Source organism: Streptopelia decaocto (assembly GCF_964273445.1).
Source record: "Streptopelia decaocto genome assembly, chromosome: 4".
In the NCBI taxonomy this organism is placed as follows: Eukaryota; Metazoa; Chordata; class Aves; order Columbiformes; family Columbidae; genus Streptopelia; species Streptopelia decaocto.
In genome coordinates, this window is record NC_138658.1 from 68,054,005 (window position 1) to 68,075,794 (window position 21,790).

Sequence of the window (21,790 nt, forward strand, 5' to 3'; positions counted from 1 at the left end):
ACTTGTAAATGGGCCTACTCCCTTAATTTATGAGATAATGTCTTTACATTAGCCTGTCACATCACATTTTCAATAAAAAAGCAAAAATTTAAGCACACGAATACTGAATTAATTACACCAGAGAAGTCCACTTCTAGGAACTGATTTAAACAACATTTTTAAAGCCATGTGTGGTATCATAAAAAACACTGAAATGGACAGGAAAAATGGTGTACCACAGACGAGGCCTAACTGGTAGACAGGATAAATGGAAAGCCATTTACCCATGAGAAGCATTTTGGGAGCTTTAATAAGACGACATTCTGGAAAGCAAGTGAAGCCACAGGCCAGAGCCAGACTGGTGGAAGCAAAGAGCTCCACCATCATATCCGCTCTTGTCACCGTGTTCAAGGCCTGGAAGTTCCCTCAGACTTTTTTAGGTGCTGTCCTGACCAAGAGCGATGCCCAGACTTTGCCTGACAACACCAAAGCAGCCACCAGCAGCAGCAGCGAACTCCAGAGCCTGATGCCTGGTATCTCCTGGCTCACCCCACATGTCCTTCTCCTTTCCAGGACTAGCATAAACTTTCCAGCTTGTAATCCAGCTAGCCCAGAATAAACCCTTCTTTGCACTGTTTCCAGTCTGTGGTAAAGTATCAAATCCTACTGTTTCCAGAGAAGAGGATAAGATCATGCCCTTCCTATGCAGACCTAAGTCCACCCCTCCTTGCAACCTGGCACAATGGGGACCCACACATCCACTACTTGAGCACAGGACAAGGCTTCTCCAGGGTGTATATCAACACCTTCCCAGTCACAGCTAAAATTTGAGCCAAAATCTTCTCCAGCCATTCCCCTTGAGCAGGATCTCAAGGGAACCCATCCCACCATGGGACACAGGGGCAGGGCACTGGCAGCATCCCTGCAGTCACAGCTTGGTCGCAATTCAGACCAGCCTCCCCATTTGCTCTCACGGGTGTTTGTTGCACCCCCATTTTCTCTGTCCCTACACTGTTTTGTCTTTCTGGAGGTATCAATGATCTTTAGCAACAGTTCCAGCTCATTTTTTCTCTTCAACACAAAAGGCAAATTTACACGACATCCTTGTACCTAGTAAGAGGCCTCTAAATAGTAGTTTATCTGTGAAAACAGATTATAATTAAAGGGAAATTCAATACCAGATACTGTTAAAGGAAGATTGTTATTTGACTACTGCAATTATTTTGTATTGTTTCCTGTGTTTTTGATAAATATTTATAAAGATACAACTTGTTTGTTGCTCTCAGAGTAAGTAGTAAGAGGTTTCTGTGGTCAGGACTCTGATGTATGTTGAAGCATTTAATGTTACAAATGGACAAGGTCATGTTTGGTTGACTTCCACATTTAGCCTTTTCAATCAACACAGTAGCTTTCATAAATGAGATATCCAGCTTTGTATTAAGATAGAGACTGTTCTTAAATGCTTTCTGTAGGAGGACTATCTTTTTGTTGAACTTAATTTTATGGTCTAGCATACAATATCTGTGTCGTATGTAGTATGGGAAAACATATAACAAAATTAAAGCAAATTGGAGCAGGCTTTGGCACACACTAGAGTCCTGCCTGTGATCTTGTCTTAAAGTATGATTTGAGGACTAAGGACATGGACTCATTAAGTGCATAATCCAGCACTCTCTTGGCCTAGGCTCCTTGCATTTGTCCCCAAAGGTGCAGGTTACATCCAACCTCCCATCATCTCCGTTGTTACTAGCAGCTCGCAGTCAAGCAGGGAGGAAGGACACAAACCTTGCCCTCACCTGCTTCTTGCCAGGTCCCCTGGGATCAGTTATTCAGCGTCAGTCCAGCCTGGGCTAGGCTCAAGTCACACAAAAATGCACAGAGCAGGTTTCCCCACTGCTTCTCATGGCTCTTTTCCCAGCACCTCTGTGTCTGAAGTCACACATTGGGTTGCTTTTAGCTTATGAAAGAACAGTGAACACTGGCCAGAAGGTCAGCCATGAGGTGAAATGGCCTATCAAATCCAAACAGCTCCATGTGTCTTCCTCCTCATCTCCCTGCTTGTAAACTACTTTTAAAAAATTGAAAGCATAAGAGCAAGTTGTCCAAGGTCAGCTCTAAAGTGTGCTCTAACCTCGGATCCCATCCATTCATGGGGTTTTCCATTTCTGTGGCCTGACTGAAAACAAATACACAGAGTGTCATGATCCATCTTAAGCATTGTATGAAATTAAGTGGGCATAAAGGCCAAACTCATTGTGGCTACAGTTCATCAAAGACTGTGTTCAAACTCAAAAATTATTCCAGTTCCCTTACTTGAGATATTCTTGAATTCTTGTTTCCTTGAGGCTTTTCTTTTTCCTATCTGGATTGTATCTATGGGTGTTGGGGCAATTCAGAAGTAGTCTCCTAGCCTGAAGCTCTGTGTCTATTTGTGTGAGAAGGTATGTGTTGTGTTTACGTTGCACGAGCGCTTACACTTAGATATGCTGTCAGAAAGATGATACAGATCACAAAAAAATTAGACAGCCTAGTGTAAAAAAATCAGAATTCTGCCCGGCATGGGTGAGTAAAATAAAATTTGTTATCTACACCCTGCAAACATGCAAGTATGTGCCTTTCACATAGCTCATCTGTGCACACATTACTGGTACCCATATTTTGCTTTTGACTTTGTTAATATACACATATGAGATAAGTTTGCCTACAAAGTTAGTCTTGTTTATTCAGCTCTTGATGCAGTAGGGTTCCCACCTGACTGTCCCTACCTCAAAATTAATAATGAATGCCTTAACAACTTCCACATATGTCAAAAAATAACCTTTGCCCAAAATAAGGAGACCTGTACTTAAACACACTAGTAGAATAAATCATTACCGCACAAACAGGAGCAATACCTCACCTCTTACTACTGCACTGTCCAAAAAGGGCCTGGTGCCAATCTAGATAGAAATTAGAGATGTGGAGAAGGAGAAAAACAAACAAACAAAACCAACACTTTCCACTGTCCTCAGAAATCGTATGTTCTCTGTTGCAGTTCAAGTATGGCCCACAAAAATCAAACAGTTTCTTAACGGAGTGTCGTCTCTTACAGGTGTCTGTATCTCTCTTTTCTCCCTCAGCAGAAGGTTTCTATGAGGTCATCCCATCAGTCCTCCCCTTTCTGCACAAGCTCTTGCCACTCCTGTAAGTCGGAATTCCAATAAGAAGGCCAAGGAGGAAACATTTCTGCAGTTCTTGTGTTTTTTGTGGTCCTGGAGACCTCACACCTGGGCTCCCTCTCCTCTGAGCACAAGTATTGATCTGAGGTCATGACTACAAGCAGGAGAACTGCATGGGTCTCCTTGGATACGATATCAAGCCCAAGTTAACAATTCTAAAAACAAGGTTAAAGCACTAAAAGGATGACATTTTCATTTCATGGCTGTTTTCATTTATGAGCACTGTTAACTTACCATTTCTTTCGGGAAAATAAATTTGATAAACACGAGTGATAAAACCTTCCACCATACCGGAAAGGAAATTTGCATAAATTTCCATCTTCTGTAAACACTGAAATACAAGAATAAAGAGCTCATCATGTAGCTGAAATCCAACTCACAGGTAAATGCATTATATGTTATTATATGAAATTATGAAGATAGATATCTTCAGGTTTTTCAGCTGGACTCTATGTCTCTGTAACTTACAATGCATAAAAGAGGCTTATAATCCTATGTAATGACTGAATCAACAAAGTTTAATGGGCTGTGTGGTAGAATAAAGATCACGGATGGCTTCAGCTCAAAATATATTGCAATTTCTGGTACAGCAAATGCCAATTATATTCATTAATTGCAATTATAATTTCTAATTATGTAGTATTATAATAGCATATTAAATTGATTTCTGAAGTAGTATCCTTTCAGGCTCCATATCACGTCATAACATCTGTTTAAAACAATTAAGCCACCAGATAGCACAAGCTGAAATAGAAACAGTCAGAAGAAAGGAGGTTTTAAAGACTGGTGGAAATTACAAATAATTTTGATCGTAACACCTTCCCTTTGGGATAAGCAGATTCCTTGCAAATGGGGAGAAATTAATGGGACTGGCAAGTTTATATTAGCCACATCAGTGATGGGAGTCTAAGGAAGGGTGGTGGAAGTCTAAGGAGGGCTAGTGGGAGTCTAGCAGAAAAAAATCCTCCAAGATTAGTCTTCAGAATGAAGGAAACCAAAAATAATAAGAAAAAAAAAATTAAAAGGGGGGCCAGGGAGGGGGCAGGAAACCACAACCACAAAACTTATCAGAGCTTATTTAACCACTACACTAAAAGCAATCAGTTTTGAGAGCTGGGAGTGTGAATGGGAAGCCAACCACTGCCATAGGAGAGCAATGGGGTGCACAGCACGTTTCCATTTCTCAATGAGGATGTACTAAGGCTCATTGTCCTGAGCTTACCCCTCCCATGATGGCTGGGGCTCCTGCACACCCTTAGTGATATCTGTTAACCCTCACAAGCCCAGACTCAGCATCCCAAATAGCTGCTGAGGCCAGTCATTAGCACTGTGGAAAAAATAACCTGTCCCTGTGGTCCTAGCCTTTCAATCTGCACTAACTGTCCCCTTATTTGTCAATGTGAAATAGCTACTGCTAGCTCTTCTGCTATCCTTCTTTCAAGTCTGATTTTCATTGTCTGAAGTAACTGGGCAAATGTTCAGATATTTACCTTCTCTGATACCTCCCACTATAAGCAGTTGGGAAAGTTGTGAAAATACATCCATTCAGAAGATGTATTACATCCCAAAGGCCACCAAATTTTGTTGTTCTAAGCTATAAAGGCACAACTGATGGCCCAATTCATGTAATCCCTAACAGCAAAAACACAGGACAACAAAAGCTATAAAAATGGAAGTCTGCAATGTCTGTGAACAGACAGGATGCTGATGGTTTAGGTCCCACCAAAACAAATGCAACCCAGCAAATTGCATGAGACTCAAACCCTTCTGCCACAGAGCAATCAAAGGCCATAGCAGACATTGAACCTATATATATAAATAGCTTATGTACTTTAAAGTCAGAGGACAGATGCAGCTCTGATTAAAATGGAGATGCACATCTTCAGCAGCACTATGTTGTGAGTGAATATAAACCACACCAGCTCAGACAAACTAAAACCCCATCATCATCTTCCCATTAATCCACACCTGAAGGAAAATCACCTGAGATTCCTGAGCTAATCCCAAATTCCCCTCTACATAAAAATTAATATTGGCACAACCATTCCATAATCCTTATTCATGTTGAAACAAAGACAGGCTTACTACTGACTTGCACAGCATGAATACAGAAAGGCAGATCATTCTTACTGTCATTAAACCTACTGGAATTGACTTTGTACCTTGTGGGCGAGTGAACTCATGTTTTGAGCCTCTTCCTGCCCCAGATTTGTGGTGCTACAACGAGAAAAAGAGAATGTGGATTGGAGTCACAAATTCACTGTGGGAACCATCCTATAGAGACAAACATACTTTCCAGGGTGCCCTGAAATTGTGTTTCTCCCAGTGCTTCTGCAAAGATCTCATTATTTGCATGTGATTTTTGCTAGGACACAGTCTGGAGAGAGTAGATAAACACTGGCTTGTGAAATGTCTTTATTAAGTGAGGAAAAGCCAGCACAGTACAAAAGAGGCTGAAGCTCTGCGCCATTATATGTTTCTATTGCCAAGGAACATATCTCCTGTTTCTCTGGGAAGGAACCATATATGCATTCTGGGGCCAGTTCAAAGTTACAAATGATATCCTAGCACTTGACTTTTCCTGCCATTTAGCTGTAACCCCCAGGGCATTAGTTAAAAAAACAACCTCTACTTTATTTGGGTCCACCGATCAGCAAGCAAAGACCACCAGGCAGAGCTGATTTTAAGTCATAGGAAATAACTCAAAATAGTAATACACATAAAGTGCTGTTGCCAGCAAAGGTGCTGACTTTAGCTGACCTATAGCAAAATAAAAATATCACAAAAGCAGTCAGGGAAGCAGCACATTATGGATGTAGAACTGGATAGAGGACATAACAAGTAATGGATAAGACAAAGTTGTTGTTAAATGTATAGGAAGGGTTTGAACAGTTCCAAGAAAGAAACAGTTTTTGCAGTCCACACCAACTCTGCCAGCACTGAACTGTCTCCAACAGCTTCATCCATGGCTGAACTTCTCCTGGACACTGGGAATATTCCTCTCTGCTCCCACCTGCATTGTCTAAGGAGCTACTTGTGTACTTCACTTGGATAACTAGGATCGCTTAAGTATATTTGAGCTGGTTTTAACCTAGCTAGTGAAATAAGGTTAATCATAAAGCCACACAGCTGGGGGTTCAGGCTATTGGTTGCTCTGCTAGTCCATGATGTATGCCAGGCCATGACTGGGTTTAAGCAAACTAGTAAAGTCAAATTGTCAACAGCCATGCTCAGCAGCACTGCAGCTGCTGTATAGACTTATCCCCACCCCCCAAAAAACCAAACCAAAACAAACCAACAAAAACCACAAAACACAAAGCACATGATGAAAATGCTGAAGGCCATGGCATGAAAACAGGGAGAAGTTTGAGAAGAAGGAGATGGTTACCTAAGCTGGCCTGTTCAGTTACCAGGTAGCAGTAACGCCTGACAGGGTAGCACTCTATGCTACTGTAGGTACCTGCTTGTGTCAACACATTTCTGAGATGCATTTTCAAAGTATTTCAGTTTTTGTTGTCCTTCCTCCCCTCTCATTCTTTCTCCCTAGCAGGGCATGGATGTAAGCAATTTCTTTAAATTAAGATACATATGGGACCAGGTGTCCTACAGGTCCCCCACTTAGTCAGCGCTGCTGTGAGGCTTCACCTAGCAAATTCCTTTTGTTTTTCATTTGAAGCGCTCTTCCTTTCAGTCTAGTCATCGGCTTCACTCATCCAACCCCCAAGGCAACACTGTCCTGCCAGCCAGCACACAGGTGATCCACCACTCCAACACAGAAGAATCAGACTTACCATCCTTGCACAGTCACTGCTCAGAGTCAGAGCCAAGACAACAGCGAAAGGAGCACAGACTTTCATCTTTGCTCTCATCTCACAAAGGTTTTGCCTCGCAGAGGGAAACTTCCAGGGCTTGGCTGAAATAGGAGGGTGAATCAGCAACGAGCTTTCGCAAGGGACTGTGATTTACTTGACTTTAGGGTATTTTAGTTTTCTAAGTAAGCACAGCTGTTATCATTGTTAATCATTAATGTCTCTGTGGGTAGATGGTAATGCCAGGTAGCGAGATACTCCCCCCAAACCACAGGGAGTGAAGAGTTTACAAAGTGCTTGACACTCAGAGATGACCACTGGTGTACTCCACAAGCATTTAAGAGCACCTCCAGAGGAGCTGATTGAATGTTGTCTGTGATCAGAGATGATTTACATTCAAGATGTTTCCCATCTCTTTCCCTTCAGGAGCTAATTAAAAGCATGGCATAGCAATAACAAGGATCTCCAACCAAACCCACTCAGGAGATGACATTACATTGCAAAATATGGACCAGATCAATGCTGATATCAGACACATGAATTACTCATTAACAGATGGTTACCTGCCCAGCCATGACTTACAATAGCAGCCTTTCAGCAACAGATTGGCAAAATTAAAGAGAAAGGAAATAATAGCCATTAATCTGACAAAACATTTAATGTACCAAAAACTCCGTCCTGCAGCCACCCGAGCAAAGCCATCTCTGTCTTACGAGTGCTTGGCTGAGACAACTGCACTGCAGAAGCATTTCTAACAGGGCTGCAGAGGGTATTGCTAAAACTGAGATTTCACCAGTGGAGTGTGTTTGAGCCCCACCTCACCTCACAACCAGAATCCACAGGTTTGGCTGGTACAAGTGTGCCTGTTCTTGAGGCTTTTGCCAGCCATGTCCTGTCAGTCAGGGACCACACCTCTTCACACCCAAAATCCCCAGAGCCAGAAAGAATATCATAGTCCTTGCTTAACTTGTGCTCTACCCTTTGAAGTTTTACCAGCACAGCTATGGAAGGGATTTAATTTCTTGCTGTTGTTTTTAACCCAAGAACACCGGAGCAGTAGGGTCCAAGCAACACAGCGGGGAGACAATTTCTCCATGAAGGTTTATAATGTTGGAGGGGATTTCCACAGGCTATGCTATCACATCATTGTGTCTGTTGTCACAGTAATGGTTCTTGTTAGTACAGTTGTGCATGCATAGGTTTATGGACGAAACCTTCTTACTGTCAGCAAGGCTTGGAAGAGCAGGAACCAGGCAAATTTGGAATTTTCTTCGCAGAAGTCAGCAAAGGGCAAACAAGGAGTAAAAAATTCTTTGCCTCTATGCATTTTTTGTTGTCTAAAGATCTGAAATAACTAAAGCTTCAGAATAGACTTGTGGAATGGATCTATCTTATATACACTCATTTCAAACATGGAAATAGGATGTACAGTCTGACCTACCTGGGGACAGCTGGCAAAGCTGGAACATAGATTTCCAATTCCTACCTTCATTTGTGACTTAGGCCACCAGGCTTTAAACTACTAGTCCCTACACAATGGTTTGTAGACATCTGCTTACCATCCAGGCTACTGAAATTGTACAAAGAAAGAAAAAGCAAAACAAACAGACAAACAAAATCCTCCCCCACAGAAAAGGTGCCATTAGCTGCTATTCCATTGAGAGTTCCTGAGAGCTATGCAAAAACAGAAGATTGAGGTAGCAAGGACTAGACAGCAAGGGGAGGGACAAGATACTTCTTTAAAGTTGTGGAAATACCCTCTTCCATACATTTCCAGATAAAAAGGAAAAAAAAAAATCACTTCCAAGACCAGAAACATCAAATTACAAACAAGAGTTGCAGAGTGTCTTTCTGATTCCTCAATATGAGAAAAAGGAAGAAGCACCAACACCAGGAGCCACTTTAGCTGATAGGATTGTGCTGGCACAAAGCAAAAGGAAAAGACATCAAAGCCAGGAGTGACAACAGCTGCCAGAGGAGCACCACCATATGATGGGAATTACCCCTGAGTAAGAACTGAATAACAACCAGTGATTTCAGGGTTCAGACAGATATGAATCATTAAAAAACCCTAACTACTATTAATGCATATACACTGCCTCCATTGGTTCAGCAGTGAGGTGTCTGAACAGGCCTTATGGCCATAAAGAAAAGGCAGAATTCGAGAGGTTTTTTTGTAAATTATGTTAAATGATCAGTGACGCTTGCAGCTATTTATAATGATATGAAAGTCTGTTTGCCTTCATCAGGCTTTTCCTAGAATCAGTGAAAATTAAGTATGCCATATACTTTTTGGAGAAACTTTGTATCTCATTGGCAAGAAAATACTCAAAAAACTGAAGATTCAGTTTTGATGCTGAATCCTTATAAACCTCACAGGCCTTTGGACACTTTGGAGTTCATAAGGGTGAAGGATAAGGTCTGCAGATACATGTGTGTGTCATCATGTGAATCTTTCAGCCATGAGCAGCAAAAGAAGTGTGCATGGAGGGACAGGCTGGGAACAAACCAGGGCAAGGAGAGCTGGGATACATGAATCTCTTACACTGGTCTGGTTTTATGCCATTCCACATAGAGCCATTGAGCAGCACGATGCTGAGTGAGCTGGGAATGACCCCAAAGGCAGAGAGGCACCAAGCAGGGAGGCCATCCCTTCCCCTCACATGTGCTCATGCCTGAATCCACAGCCTCTCCATCAAGAATCCAGATGCACAGAGCTTCCAATGTGAAGATAATAAAAACAGGGATAAAATAAGCAGCAGAGAGCTTAGGGACTTTCAGCGACCATAGCCTTTTTTATTTGCTCATGTACACCAGTGCCGCAATCACTGGTGCTCAGACAGTTTACGGGAATCTGCTGACCTCAGGGACAGACTAACCAGAGGTGACGGCAGCAGCGGTGCACGCAGCCATCACCTCCTCGGCACACAGCGCATCAAGTGGACTATGTCTGCAGCAGCCCTCTATCAAAGAGCCATTCTCACATTCAGTAATCAACAATTTACCAATTTACACATTGTTAAGACCCCCGGGGGATGCCTACCATGAGAGAAATGTCTTCTGCTGTAGGGAGGAGATGCTTTTTGGTTGGTATTGTTGCAGCTGAGAACGCAGCAGCCTGCAAGACCAGGGGCACTGCACCAAAAGCATCGCCCCAAGGGTCAGGCTGATGAGCCCACAGAGCTGCTCTCCTTCACCTTCTCAAATCAATGCATCTGTGACTCGTTATTTTCAACATGCTGAAAGAAACTTTCATGAAGGGAGAAAAGAATCAGGTGTGTATTGAGCAAATACCGTAACAACAATGAGGAAAACAACAAAGATATGGAAACAATCCATATGGCATTCAAGATAAAGACTCTAGCATGAGATTTGAGACTTCAGTTAGTGACCATTTCAGATGATGCTCTGTAAAACACTAAATATAAATATAAACATGAATATAGAAATAGGTGTCTGTGTGTGTGTGTAAATATATATATAAAAGAGAGGAAATCTGGAAATAGGAGCTAGAGAAAAGACCTGGCTTTGGGGTGACAGAATACTTGGCAGCCTGTATTGCAGCTCATCCCACCAGTGAAACTGCAGCTAGAGTCTGGTTCTTGTTTTCTAAGAAAATTCCATTTTCCTGTTAAAGAAAGGCATATTCTGATTCTTGACTTTGCTGCACATACTACTGAATATTTCCTGTGGAGTGCACAAAATCCAAATGCATTTAGAGCCAGATTCTGCTACTGCTGAAGTCAATGAAAGGCTTCAAAATAAGACTAGGAATTCTTTATCGGGTTTGCAGGCTGTAATCCTTCCGTATCAAAGGCTAAAATCCCCCAGTTTTGGCATTTTTCCCTTAATATTGACATAATCATGGGAAAATGAGATGGCAAATAAACACACAATAAATGAGCAGAAAGAGACAGAAATCCCTGCTGCAGGGGGTATAGCACATACTGATAATGGTGCCTCATATGTCTGTCTTTCCCCACTTCCCATATTGCAATGGTTTTTATTTCTTTAAATTTAACAATAATTAAGAAAAGTTGAGACTGAGACCAGACTCTGAACTACTTAGTAACAATGAAACAATATTAGCAACCATCATAAATAATTAAATAGCAATAAAAAGTAAATTAGCTGATTCAGCCACCAATATGAAATAACAAAATTGGAGCTTTTTCCGCCAGTTAGTTCATTAGACATAAGTAAAAAACTCAAGTTTAAACACACACGCATCCATTTTCACTCATTCCTGTGTACCAGCTACCAAGCAGACTAGGGGAGGGTAATTCCATGACTGCCAGTTTATCAGTGTTCTCCATATTTACATTATTTCCTGACCATTGTAAATGTTTCTGAGAAACCTACAATTCAGCTACTTCAAAACTGATAAAAAATTATAATCTTTGCTAATGACTAATGGATTCCCCCATGTATTTTTGCAAACTTCTATGCCTCTTCATAGTAACAAGGTATTCTTCTTTCAAAGCCATGTTCTTTGTCACTTGTGAAGGTAATGTGGCAACACACTGAAAGGGTTGTGCTGCCTCCCAAGATGATTGTAGAACCATAGAATAGTTTGGGTTGGAAAGGACATTCAAAGCTCATCCAGTGGCACCCCTGCCATGAGCAGGGACATCTTCACCAGATCAGGTTGCTCAGAGCCCTGTCCAGCCTGGCCTGGGATGTCTCCAGGGATGGGGCATCCACCACCTCTCTGGACAACCTAGGCCAATGTTTCACCACCCTCAGTCTGAATCATAGAATCGCAGAATCATTTTGGTTGGAAGAGGCCCTCGAGACCATCGAGTCCAACCCTTAGCCTAACACTGTCTCTAAACCATGTCCCTAAGAACATCATCTCCGCATCTTTTAAACACCTCCAGGGATAGTGATTCAGCCACTTCCCTGGGCAGCCTGTTGCAATGACAGACAACCCTTTCCGTGAAGAATCTCCTCCTCTTATAGTTTAAAACCATCATCCCTTGTCCTATCACAACAGACCCTGCTAAAAAGTCTGCCCCCATCTTTCTTATAGACTCCTTTTTAACTACTGAAAGGCTACTGATGTACTGTTATGAAGCCCAAAGCCAGGGAAGGAAGCAGCTGCAGGCTACGACATTCTTGGCACAAGGAACTAGAGTTAGATTTAAGGTCTCTGCAAGTGCGATGTGTCCAGGACACTTACACAACCTGATGAGTGCATGTGAATTAGAAGTAATTAAAAGTATTTCTAGCATGAAAAATACAACTTTAAATTCATCTTTCAAGGAGGGCAGAATGCAAGCAAACATGCTTGGCAATTCTGCTCCCGGTTTACTAGCAGGGGACCCAGTGGCAATGTGAGACTGATGTGCAAACCCTCCCGACTTTATTTTCCTCTGGGGGACCTGCAAACTGTGCTGCAGGCCTTGGTGTCCCTGTCAGAGGGGATTACTTTCCTCTCTGTTGTTTGAGATCATTCCCATCCTCTTGTCCTGGAAGCTATTACCAAATCTCAGCAGTCCCTGTTACTTAATAAATATCCCAATCAGCAGAATTGAGGCTGATACTCACAGGCTCCAAGGCTAGTGACTTTTACAAGACTTTAAAATAAGGCAATGCAGCAACATGGGGAGTCTGTGAAGGAGCATTTGCTTTCCCCCTAACACCTACTGCTCAGGGCTGCCCTGACACGGGAGGGTGCAGGTCGGACCTGTCTCGGGAAATGGTGCAACCTCAATCTGGTTGCTCACATCCAAACCCATTGTCTTCACTGCTGGGCAAGAACTGAGCCTCCACCTCCTCTTCTCTGTTCTGGAGTGGTGCCTACAGCAAAGCCATTGAGCTCCTCTTGCTTACAGCATGTGCAAGGGAAGAAAGCTGAAATAATTTTTTTCACTTGTTTGTTTATTTCAGAAAAAAAAAAAAAAAAGAAAAAAAAGCTTTGGCTCAAATCAAACTGAGAAGTTGAGTTATTCACATGAACCGTAAACAGCATAGCACCCAGCTTTCCACACAGCCTCACTGCAACTGCAAACACCTCTGGGTGACGCACCCTCCTCTCCCAGGGAGCTTCAGAAATCTCAGGGAAAAAAAAAATCAACATGGTTTTGGCTTTCAGAGAGGACCAGAGTCTCGGTCTACCCTCTCCTGCACCAGACTTTGCTGTTAATATTCGCAGTCCCCAAGCTCTGCATTATGTCTGCCACACCATAACAGAGCAAACAAATCCTTTTACAAACCATCCTCCCTCTCCTAGATGCAGCGAGGCTGGTAAAAGTGCAGCTGCAAAAGGCTGGTTGCTGGGCAGCTGAGATCCAGCAAACACAGCTTTGGTGCTGCTGCGCTTCAGCAGATAATGCTGGGAGAGACAGATACGCCTTCACCCAAATGTCTACTCCTCCTCACTCCTCTCACCTCCCACGCTCCTCCAGCACCTCTAGCAGCTCTCCTGGCTTCCCCAACCTGCAAGCTCACAGCTCTGGGGATTTCTGCACCGATTTGCTTTCTCTTCTCTCCGGGGAATGGAACTCTTCTCAGATCTATTGTGTTATATTTTTTTTCATCTCACTCTCTCACCACCCTCATCCCTCAATGGCACACTGGCTGTGGATGTCCCATCCTGGACCACCACCTTGCCAGCAGCCTCCACCGCCAGCAGCAGAGTGAATATCTTCCTTCCATGTACGAGTCGGTCTCACTGTGTTACCAGGTCTGCCTCTCCCCTCTGCCTTCTGCAGGGCTTGGGGCACTCTTTTGGTAGCTCTGACTTTCAGACCTTCATGCTACCATCACAGCTCCTCATGGAGATGGATCTGACCCTGGACTCCTGGATTTTCTCACATGGTTCCTCAAGTTGGCCTTGGCATGTTTTCATTAAACATAGCAATGTTCACCAGACCCCCCATCCTGGTCCTTATCTGCTGCTTCTACTCCTTATCTCCCTGCTACCCCTCAGACACAGCCTCTTTGGTCTTGCTCTCCACTAGCATCTTCTCTTCCCACACTGCTGGGTCAGTGCTCAGCGCTATAAATACCTTCAGCTAAAAGTATCAGACCTTCTGATTGTCCCCCCAGCCAGAGGGTTGTTGTACTCATCTCCCTTCCCCAACCCAGCGCTCACAGCCTGTTGTCACCACCTGCAGCTGGCAGGAGTGGGCACAAGACCCTCGACAGCACAGCACCCAGAAGGTCCAGCCTCTCAAATGGGCTCTTGGCAGCAGCAGCAAACACCTCAGGCATCTCCTCCTCTGGTTTCAGCACTTCTAAGAAGATTCTCCCCATTTTATTTGTATTTTTCCTGTGGTTTTAGCTTTGTTTCATCAACTCCCACACCAGTCTTTCCTGCTAAAATTTACTTTCCCAAAGAGGCAGATAACATGCTGATCAGGCTGCAGCTCTGCAAACACGACCTCCTGGATGCTTTTTCCCATTGGCATGTGTGGTTTTGTCACAGCAGGATGAGGTACCAGACCATATCCTGCCTACGAATTTTCTCTTTCTATCAACCACCATTGCATGCACTGATTTTGTAATGGTTTCATGCTTTCTTCTCTGTGAAATCACATTTTTAGCCAGGTTCAGCCACGGCAGTTGCAGGCATATATTTTAAAAGCCTTTACTTGCAGCTGTGCTTGCAAACGTTTCTTGAATGCATCCAGAAAATTTTAGTTTGGATCTGAAAAATCAAATCATATAAAAGTAGCAATAGAAGAGCCGGGCTTGAGCTGAAGAAACAAAACCAGGCTGTGATTTTATATCCCTAATCACACAAATCTGTGAGTGATTTAAAGCTCTGCTACAAGAGTATGCAGAACCTTCATCTATACACTCCAGACTTGGATCTAGGTGCAAAAACTAACCAAGACTGTAGCAGTCCATTTCAAGATGATACTTAGTTCTGTTCATATACCCAGATGTCATGGCATATCTAAAATACTGTGCCTGCAATGACTCTAGGATGTCTTTGCACAAAGAGGCTGTTACTCCTACTGTATGAATAGGAGTGGAAAGCAGGTAACTGTATTTTTCAAGGACTTTGATATAAACCTTTGCCGATAACCCTGGCTGAAACTGTAGGCCCATATACAGAGGCGTATGATTTTTTTTTAGCCATGTATTCAGTGAAAACTGACAAGAAGAGGTGTAGAGACACCCACCTTCCACCGATGCCAACCTATTTAGGTAACTTCAGCACAGGCTGATTTGCAATTGTTAGGCATGTACATTTTTAGCTGTGCTCAAATTCCTGCTATACCACCCACTTTCTTCATTAGCATATTAGACGCCCCCATGGCATACTTTAAAACGGTCTATAAGTCAGGCATGTGTGAGGGAAGGTGGATCCACTTGTGCAGCTGAAGTCTTCGCTTTCGAAGTGGGGAAGGGCACTAAGAGGGAAGAGACAGCCCCATGGGAAGGACACCAGCCCCACAGCCTGCCTCACCTTCGGGGTGATTTCCCATGGCAGGGTGGAGAGCAGAGTTCACAAATATTTCTCTAATTATTCTGATTGCAGCACTAATAATATTCTGTATAGAAACCCGTATATATACAAATACATATTTTCCATATATACATACTGAACCCAAGATGTCTGATTAAACATTCACGTTCTGCTTTGCAGGTGACTCACACATCAGGGGTTGACAGGCCAGGTGACACACGTTGATGAGCCCTTTGGCTATGGTGACGGGCTCCCTCTGCTAAACCTGCACCCTGTGCAGGGAGCGCTCCTGTCACTCAGTGTCACTGTGGCCGCTGCCCAGGGCCAGCCTGGCTCCTTGGACAATGGATTTTGCTGTGTCACCATAAAGATATTCACATTATATTTATCAGTCTGTATTGTCAATCTGTTAATTTAGCACAGTGTTTGCTTAGGCTTTCCCTGGGGTTTTTGCATTACAAATGCAAACCTGTAAGGGACTGTCCCCAGAGGGTTTTTGTAACCATATGAGGAGTAGGTGTCATTCCAGTCAAGCAGTTGGCTGATTAGGACAGTGACAAATTGCAACTTCTTTCCCCATCAGACACAAATCTCCTTTATCCCCTTTTCCCTCCTGGCTCTTCCTCCCACTGCCTTTCTCCTCCAGTTTCTCCCCTGGGTCTCCCTGCTGCCGAACTCTTGATCCTACACAGGAGCCCAATCCTTGGACCTCAGTCCCAATGCCTTGGAGTGCATTCAGGAGAGCTGGCAATGTAACGGGTAGGCAGAGAGATAAGGTTGCCTCCTGAGGGGAGACATGGGTGTCCCTCAACCAGGGACACTGGATACAAAAGCCCCACTACTCATGGCCTCCTCTGTTACCTCCCTCTGCTCTTGCCTGTCCCTGGTCTCATCCTGTTAGAGAACGCTGCACATTTTTTTCACGAAATCAACAGGAATTCAGTCCCTGATAAAACCCAAAGGCCCTTTTCCCCACACTCCCAAAAGCAGGGCAGGCAGAGTTGTCCCAGGAAGAACCTGGGGTCCCTCTCCAGGAGCAGCCCAGTCCCCACTGTGCAACCCTGACTTCAGAAGTGATTTGTGACTCACTCACTACCTCTCCACTGGCGTCCAGAACAGGCTGAGGCTAAAGATTTCACAGCATGGACAATGTCCCCTCTATATTTCCTTCTCTCTCATTTTCCCCCTCATTCTCCTGAACCTCCAGTGCCCCTCTTTGTACTTGCTGTAGAGGTAATTGCTGCTCTGTGTAATCGTGGCAGAGACAATCTGAGCTGTCACTGACTTACATTGTTCACACATCAGGAGAAACTGGCAGATCAGAGTCACCCCACCCAGCTTCAGAGACCTGCTGCATATGTATTTACATCTGGGGTGGGTATCAAGGCTCTCAGTATAAGCAATGGAGACCTAGAAAATATAGAACGGAATTTAAGTCACCTGTCCAAAAGTATGTTTCAACTCAATGTTGAAACAATTATTCTTAATATCCATTGATGTATTAAACAAATGATCTGTGAACAGTACTAACTATATCTCTAATAAATATATAAAGTAACACCCATGTTTAGGATATAAAGGCAGCTTTGGAACCTAAGTTAGACACAAAGATCCCAGCCAGGATCACCTAAAAGAGAAACCATGACTTTCAGATCAGCTCTGTTAAGTTTTTTTTTAATTAAACTGGACTTTCTTTTGTTCACTCGAGGCCAAATCCTGTTAACTGCACAGTTGTCTAGCAAGAAAAATTACCTTTTACAGCACCACAGAGCAGGTCCTTTCATGGTATAAGCTGATGTCAGTGCAATGAATGGCAGCAAAATCTCCTGCCTCTGTATCTGTCCCTTTCCCACAACAGCATAAAACAAACAGGCAAGATGCAATGGGAGGACCAGCATTGTCCAGGAGACAGAGGTGCTGTGAGACTGATAGAGAGTGCTCAGCCATCCAGCACCTTCCAACGGGAAGATGGACATCTTTGTGCCTTCACCCTCTTGCCAGGGAGTGAAGTTGCGGCATGTGTTGTTCTGGATTTTCTATTACCCTCATGCACATGTTTTACTCAACACTCAAATGAGCAGGGATAAGATCAAAGATGTGCCCACCATCACTGACTATCTCCTGGTTGCAAACAAGTTTCAGCTAACTGCTTTGCAAACAGAGGGCTGATCTCAAGCAGGTGTTGCTTAATCCTGGCCATAGTAGTGATTCCGGAAATTTTAGAACTGTGGAAGAGGTTGAAGTTGTGTAGATGTTGGTATTTGAGTTCAGGTTGTCGGTATACTAGCTAATACAGTTACCAAAAGGGATGCTTGAAAGGATGCTTGTGCAAGTCTATAAATGAGGGAGAACAGTAATTAAAGGATAGTTTCCCCTCATCACATGGTTTCATCTTTCCAGAAAAGACTCAGATTATTAAGAAATACCCTGGTCACCCCTTGCAGAAATGGAGACATTAGTTTCATTTTTGTGCCTTGATTTAAGATTATGCCACTCCAAGAGGAATAGCTTTAATTAGATGAACTTCTAGCTGGCCTTTCATTTCTTTATCAGCTTTATTCTTTATTGAGGCTTGAAGCTGTACAATAACTAAGTTATATACTATTTTGAGATCGTGAGCAGATCTTTGCAGGCAGAGAATGTAAATGAGTTACAGGTTGATGCATCCTGGCAAAGCAGACACAAGGTATATAGGAATAGGTTTCTCAAAGTTGGACGTCAGGGCCCTCTCCAGTGCGGTAGCTGAGGAGTCTTTACAATACTCACCTCAAGGCTCGGTGCTGGCTGTGGACACTTGGAAATGCTCCAGAGGCTTTGTAGCTCTGTGTACCTGCAGGGCTGACATCCCGTATCATCACTGGAAACTGGTATGAGATCACCACGGGGAGCAGCAGAGCATTGGCGTGGACTTGGAAGAGTTAAGCTTCATCCCACTCCCATCAGTCATTATTTTCTACTGTTGGTACTCAAACTTCTGCATGGCTTTGCTCAGCACAGAGTGTTCAAATTACAAACAAAGAGGATGGTGAATGAGCAGGGAACTATTTAAGGAGCATCATGTCACTGACTCAGGTTAGTCTACACAGACACCGAGCCACCGGGCCCCCCAGTTTGTTCCACTCTTGCTCTCTGGCAGATAGAGCACCCACATATTTTAGCAGGGCCTGCTGCCAGGGCGGAGCTGTTCTGGTGCATTTGTCCACTCAGAAACTGCAGAGCTAAACCATTCACCAGGACTGTGCAGAGGGGAAGCCAGAGGGGGGTTACACTGTACCTGGAAAACATCCAGCTACTGCCTTACCCCAGGTTTGCAATCCCTTTGCTTTGCTAGAATAGAGCAAAAGGAGTTAATTAAAGGCTAAAAGCCTAACCCACTGTTATTAAATTCCAGAGGATGAGCTATTTTTAAGGTATATAAATATTTGGCAGAAATTCTTAACAATCCTCTTTTAAAGGAATTTCTTTATGTAAGCTAGGTTTAAGATGACATCTTTGCAAAATCTAATAAAATACAGGCTAGTTTCACATTGTCTCATACTTCCATTGGAGCTGTGATGCCCAAATGGCAGCAGGTCCCAGAATCAGAGAAAACTTTTTTCACATCTTTTCACTATGTTGAAATTAGATATCAATGAAGCAGTACCAGTTCCAGTGGTATAAATTATTTACTTACTACATACACCATTAACATATTAAATGAGTTTGACACACTTAAAATTCTATAAACATTATTGTGCAGTACAGGATTTCTCAATGCTTTGGGGAGATAAGGCATGAGAAATAAATCTAATGTGCGTTTTCATATTAGAAAGACATTATATGTAAGTTTGAAGACAAAAACACAAATGAAACAGGAATATAAATCAAATTCTGTACAACAGAATGATCACTTGGGATTAAAAAAATATAAACAATTTTCTTTCCTCATCTTCCACAGAAACAATTCAGAAAACATGTTGGTTCATGTGTAACGTTTTGGATTTGCTAACATTTTGAGTAATGCGGGCAAGATTTGCAGACACCTGATCATCCAGTACTACTCAGAAGATAAAGGTCTCCTGGAAGAAATCAAGAGTAACCCAGCTAAAAGTGACAGTTGCTCCACAGCAAGGAAACATTTCAGTAGTATCAATGAAAGCTTTCCTTGTGTTTCAACCGCCATCGGATTAGGGTTCGCAAACCTCCTGGTTGTTCAGTGCCCCACGATGCTGAGCTTGGGCTGCTGTTCCAAGAGCACAGGCAGAGAGGAGGACTTGGATGTGCCACTTGTTTTTGCTGCGGGGTGAACACCCACACTACCCGCAGAGCAACACTGTTGTCACACAGGTTTGCTAAAATCCCACAAAGCTTGGAAATCTGCCCGTCGGTGCAGAAAACACCGTCGTTTCTAAACCCAACACAATGAGCTGCGGTTGAGAGTTAGGAGGAGCGCCTTGGCCGCACAACGGTTTTGGCTTCTCACACCCCTTGGTAACGACCTGCCGTTGGGCCATGGCCTTTGTCTAACTGAGCCTCTGGAAACTTTCCAAAATCTTTGAGAAATTGTGAAAAGATGCCTCCGGGTGTTTGCATCACGGATGCTGCGGTGCACTATTGTACACTCGCCCTGTCTCCCAGCTACCGAGTACTTCAGGAGAGATGATTTTAACTGACAATATTCACTGTGTTGGAGTGGTCTGGGATGAGCAGTGGCACCACTACTGAGAAACAACTACCAGCAAGGATTTCTGCTTTGTGGCGAAAATCGGGAAGTCCTGATTGTCCCTGCTACAACGAGATAAGGAGGCTACCAGCTGAGCCACATCTTTTAACAGCTTTCTGTTAAGAAGAGTAAATTGCAGCATCAGAAGAGGAGGAGGAATAAAGCAATGCACGCTACAGCAAAGGCAAGAAAGGAGGCCAAGAAGTAGCGCACAAAGTATCCAGCATCCTTGAAAGACATTAAATAGCCCCAGAAGACTTCCAGGGGCACGAGAAAGGACATGGTAGAGTCAGGTATTGGCTCCTTCCCACAGAGCAGTAAATCTCTTGCAAACTCTTGTTGCTAAGCCTATTTATGTGCCTTCGAAAAACACCAGTTGTTTGTCATGCAGTCCCCCAGAGCTAAATTGTGTGTGGTTTATTTTGCCTGTGTGCTATATGACAAATTTGCTGACAAGGCACACTGCTATAGTAGTCCTATGGGGGAAGTCCCTTTGCAAGTTTGCCTATATGTATATTTTCTATTCACAGAGACATAAAAAAAAAGAGTTGGGGGGTTGGGGGGGAACAACCAAACAGACAAACAGAGACTTGCAGAGTTTATGAAGCTAAAACCACTACCATTTGAAAATCAGATGCCATAACAATAAGTAAAATATGAGAGAAATGCTATATTAAATAATATTTTAAATGCTGACTGATTTCTAAGTGTTGGTGCTTTTTCATATCACTGGTTGTTACAGTTTCAGGTTCGAGTACTGATATAGGTCTGTGGATCTCCTTCTTTCATATAAGAGGACAGGGAGACCAGATTCCTTTATTATTTATCACTGCAGGATCAAGGAAACATAAAAGTAACTGTCTGTACAAGTGGAGTTTCAACAGGGGAAAATGGGGAAAAGTAAAAGAGAAATAAAGCCACATAAAATCTGATTATCTTTAGGAACTAGCTGGCAAGATGATAAAGGATTAAGCTATCATGCAGCACTTCAATTGGGCTGTTTTTTTTTAATTGCAAATAGATTTCATTAGTAGTGGAAGTCACAGTATAATGAGGCAACTTAAAATCAAATTATAACATTGATGTCACACAGTAATTAACACTGGACAACATCCTTAGTAAAATCTTGGAAAACATCCGTCAAAGACAGGCTCTCCATATTCATTTTTATTAATTCTATAATCAGTGGCAACTGATTCCAGTAGGGTTCACTTTTATATTTCACCAAATATTGATTAGGACAGCTAATATTATTAATTATTTCTAAGTCTAAGTAATTGATTTCCATCAGGCCTAGCTAAGAAGTCATTGTTCTAAACAATATGCCAATAACTGGCTGAACAGTGCAGCACAGGGAGGAACATTTCTTCCCATGTCCCTTTGTTTGCAGGATTTCCAGGCATTGCGCCAAGATTTCTCCCTATATTAAAGAAAACTCCATTCTTTCACATCCTTCATTTTTCCTCTACGCAGCTTTACTCTCCTGTGCTGCCAAATTCCCTTTGAATCCTTGATACAGTCAAATCCAGTTCGCTGCACTATGAATTTAAAGCCAGCGTATCTGTTTGCTTATCTTCTGAGCGCAGCCACTTGTGGAAAGAAAACAGGAGAAGGTGAAAAACCAACTCTTTGATTTGACCATGGCTTCTAGGAGCTTCAT

At 43.0% G+C, this 21,790-nt stretch overlaps 1 protein-coding gene across 1 annotated transcript in view; it reads right to left on the reverse strand.

The window, feature by feature from the left end:
* The window catches only part of HGFAC (HGF activator), a 58,262-nt gene that overhangs the window by 35,205 nt on the left and 1,267 nt on the right, over positions 1-21,790 (reverse strand). The window contains exons 2-4 of the mRNA XM_082050711.1: positions 6,989-7,110; positions 5,360-5,414; positions 3,432-3,528 (exon numbers count right to left, since the gene is read on the reverse strand). Of these exons, the coding sequence (XP_081906837.1) occupies positions 3,432-3,528; positions 5,360-5,414; positions 6,989-7,066 (230 nt within the window). The 5' untranslated portion in view covers positions 7,067-7,110. The remainder of the gene's footprint in view (positions 1-3,431; positions 3,529-5,359; positions 5,415-6,988; positions 7,111-21,790) is intronic.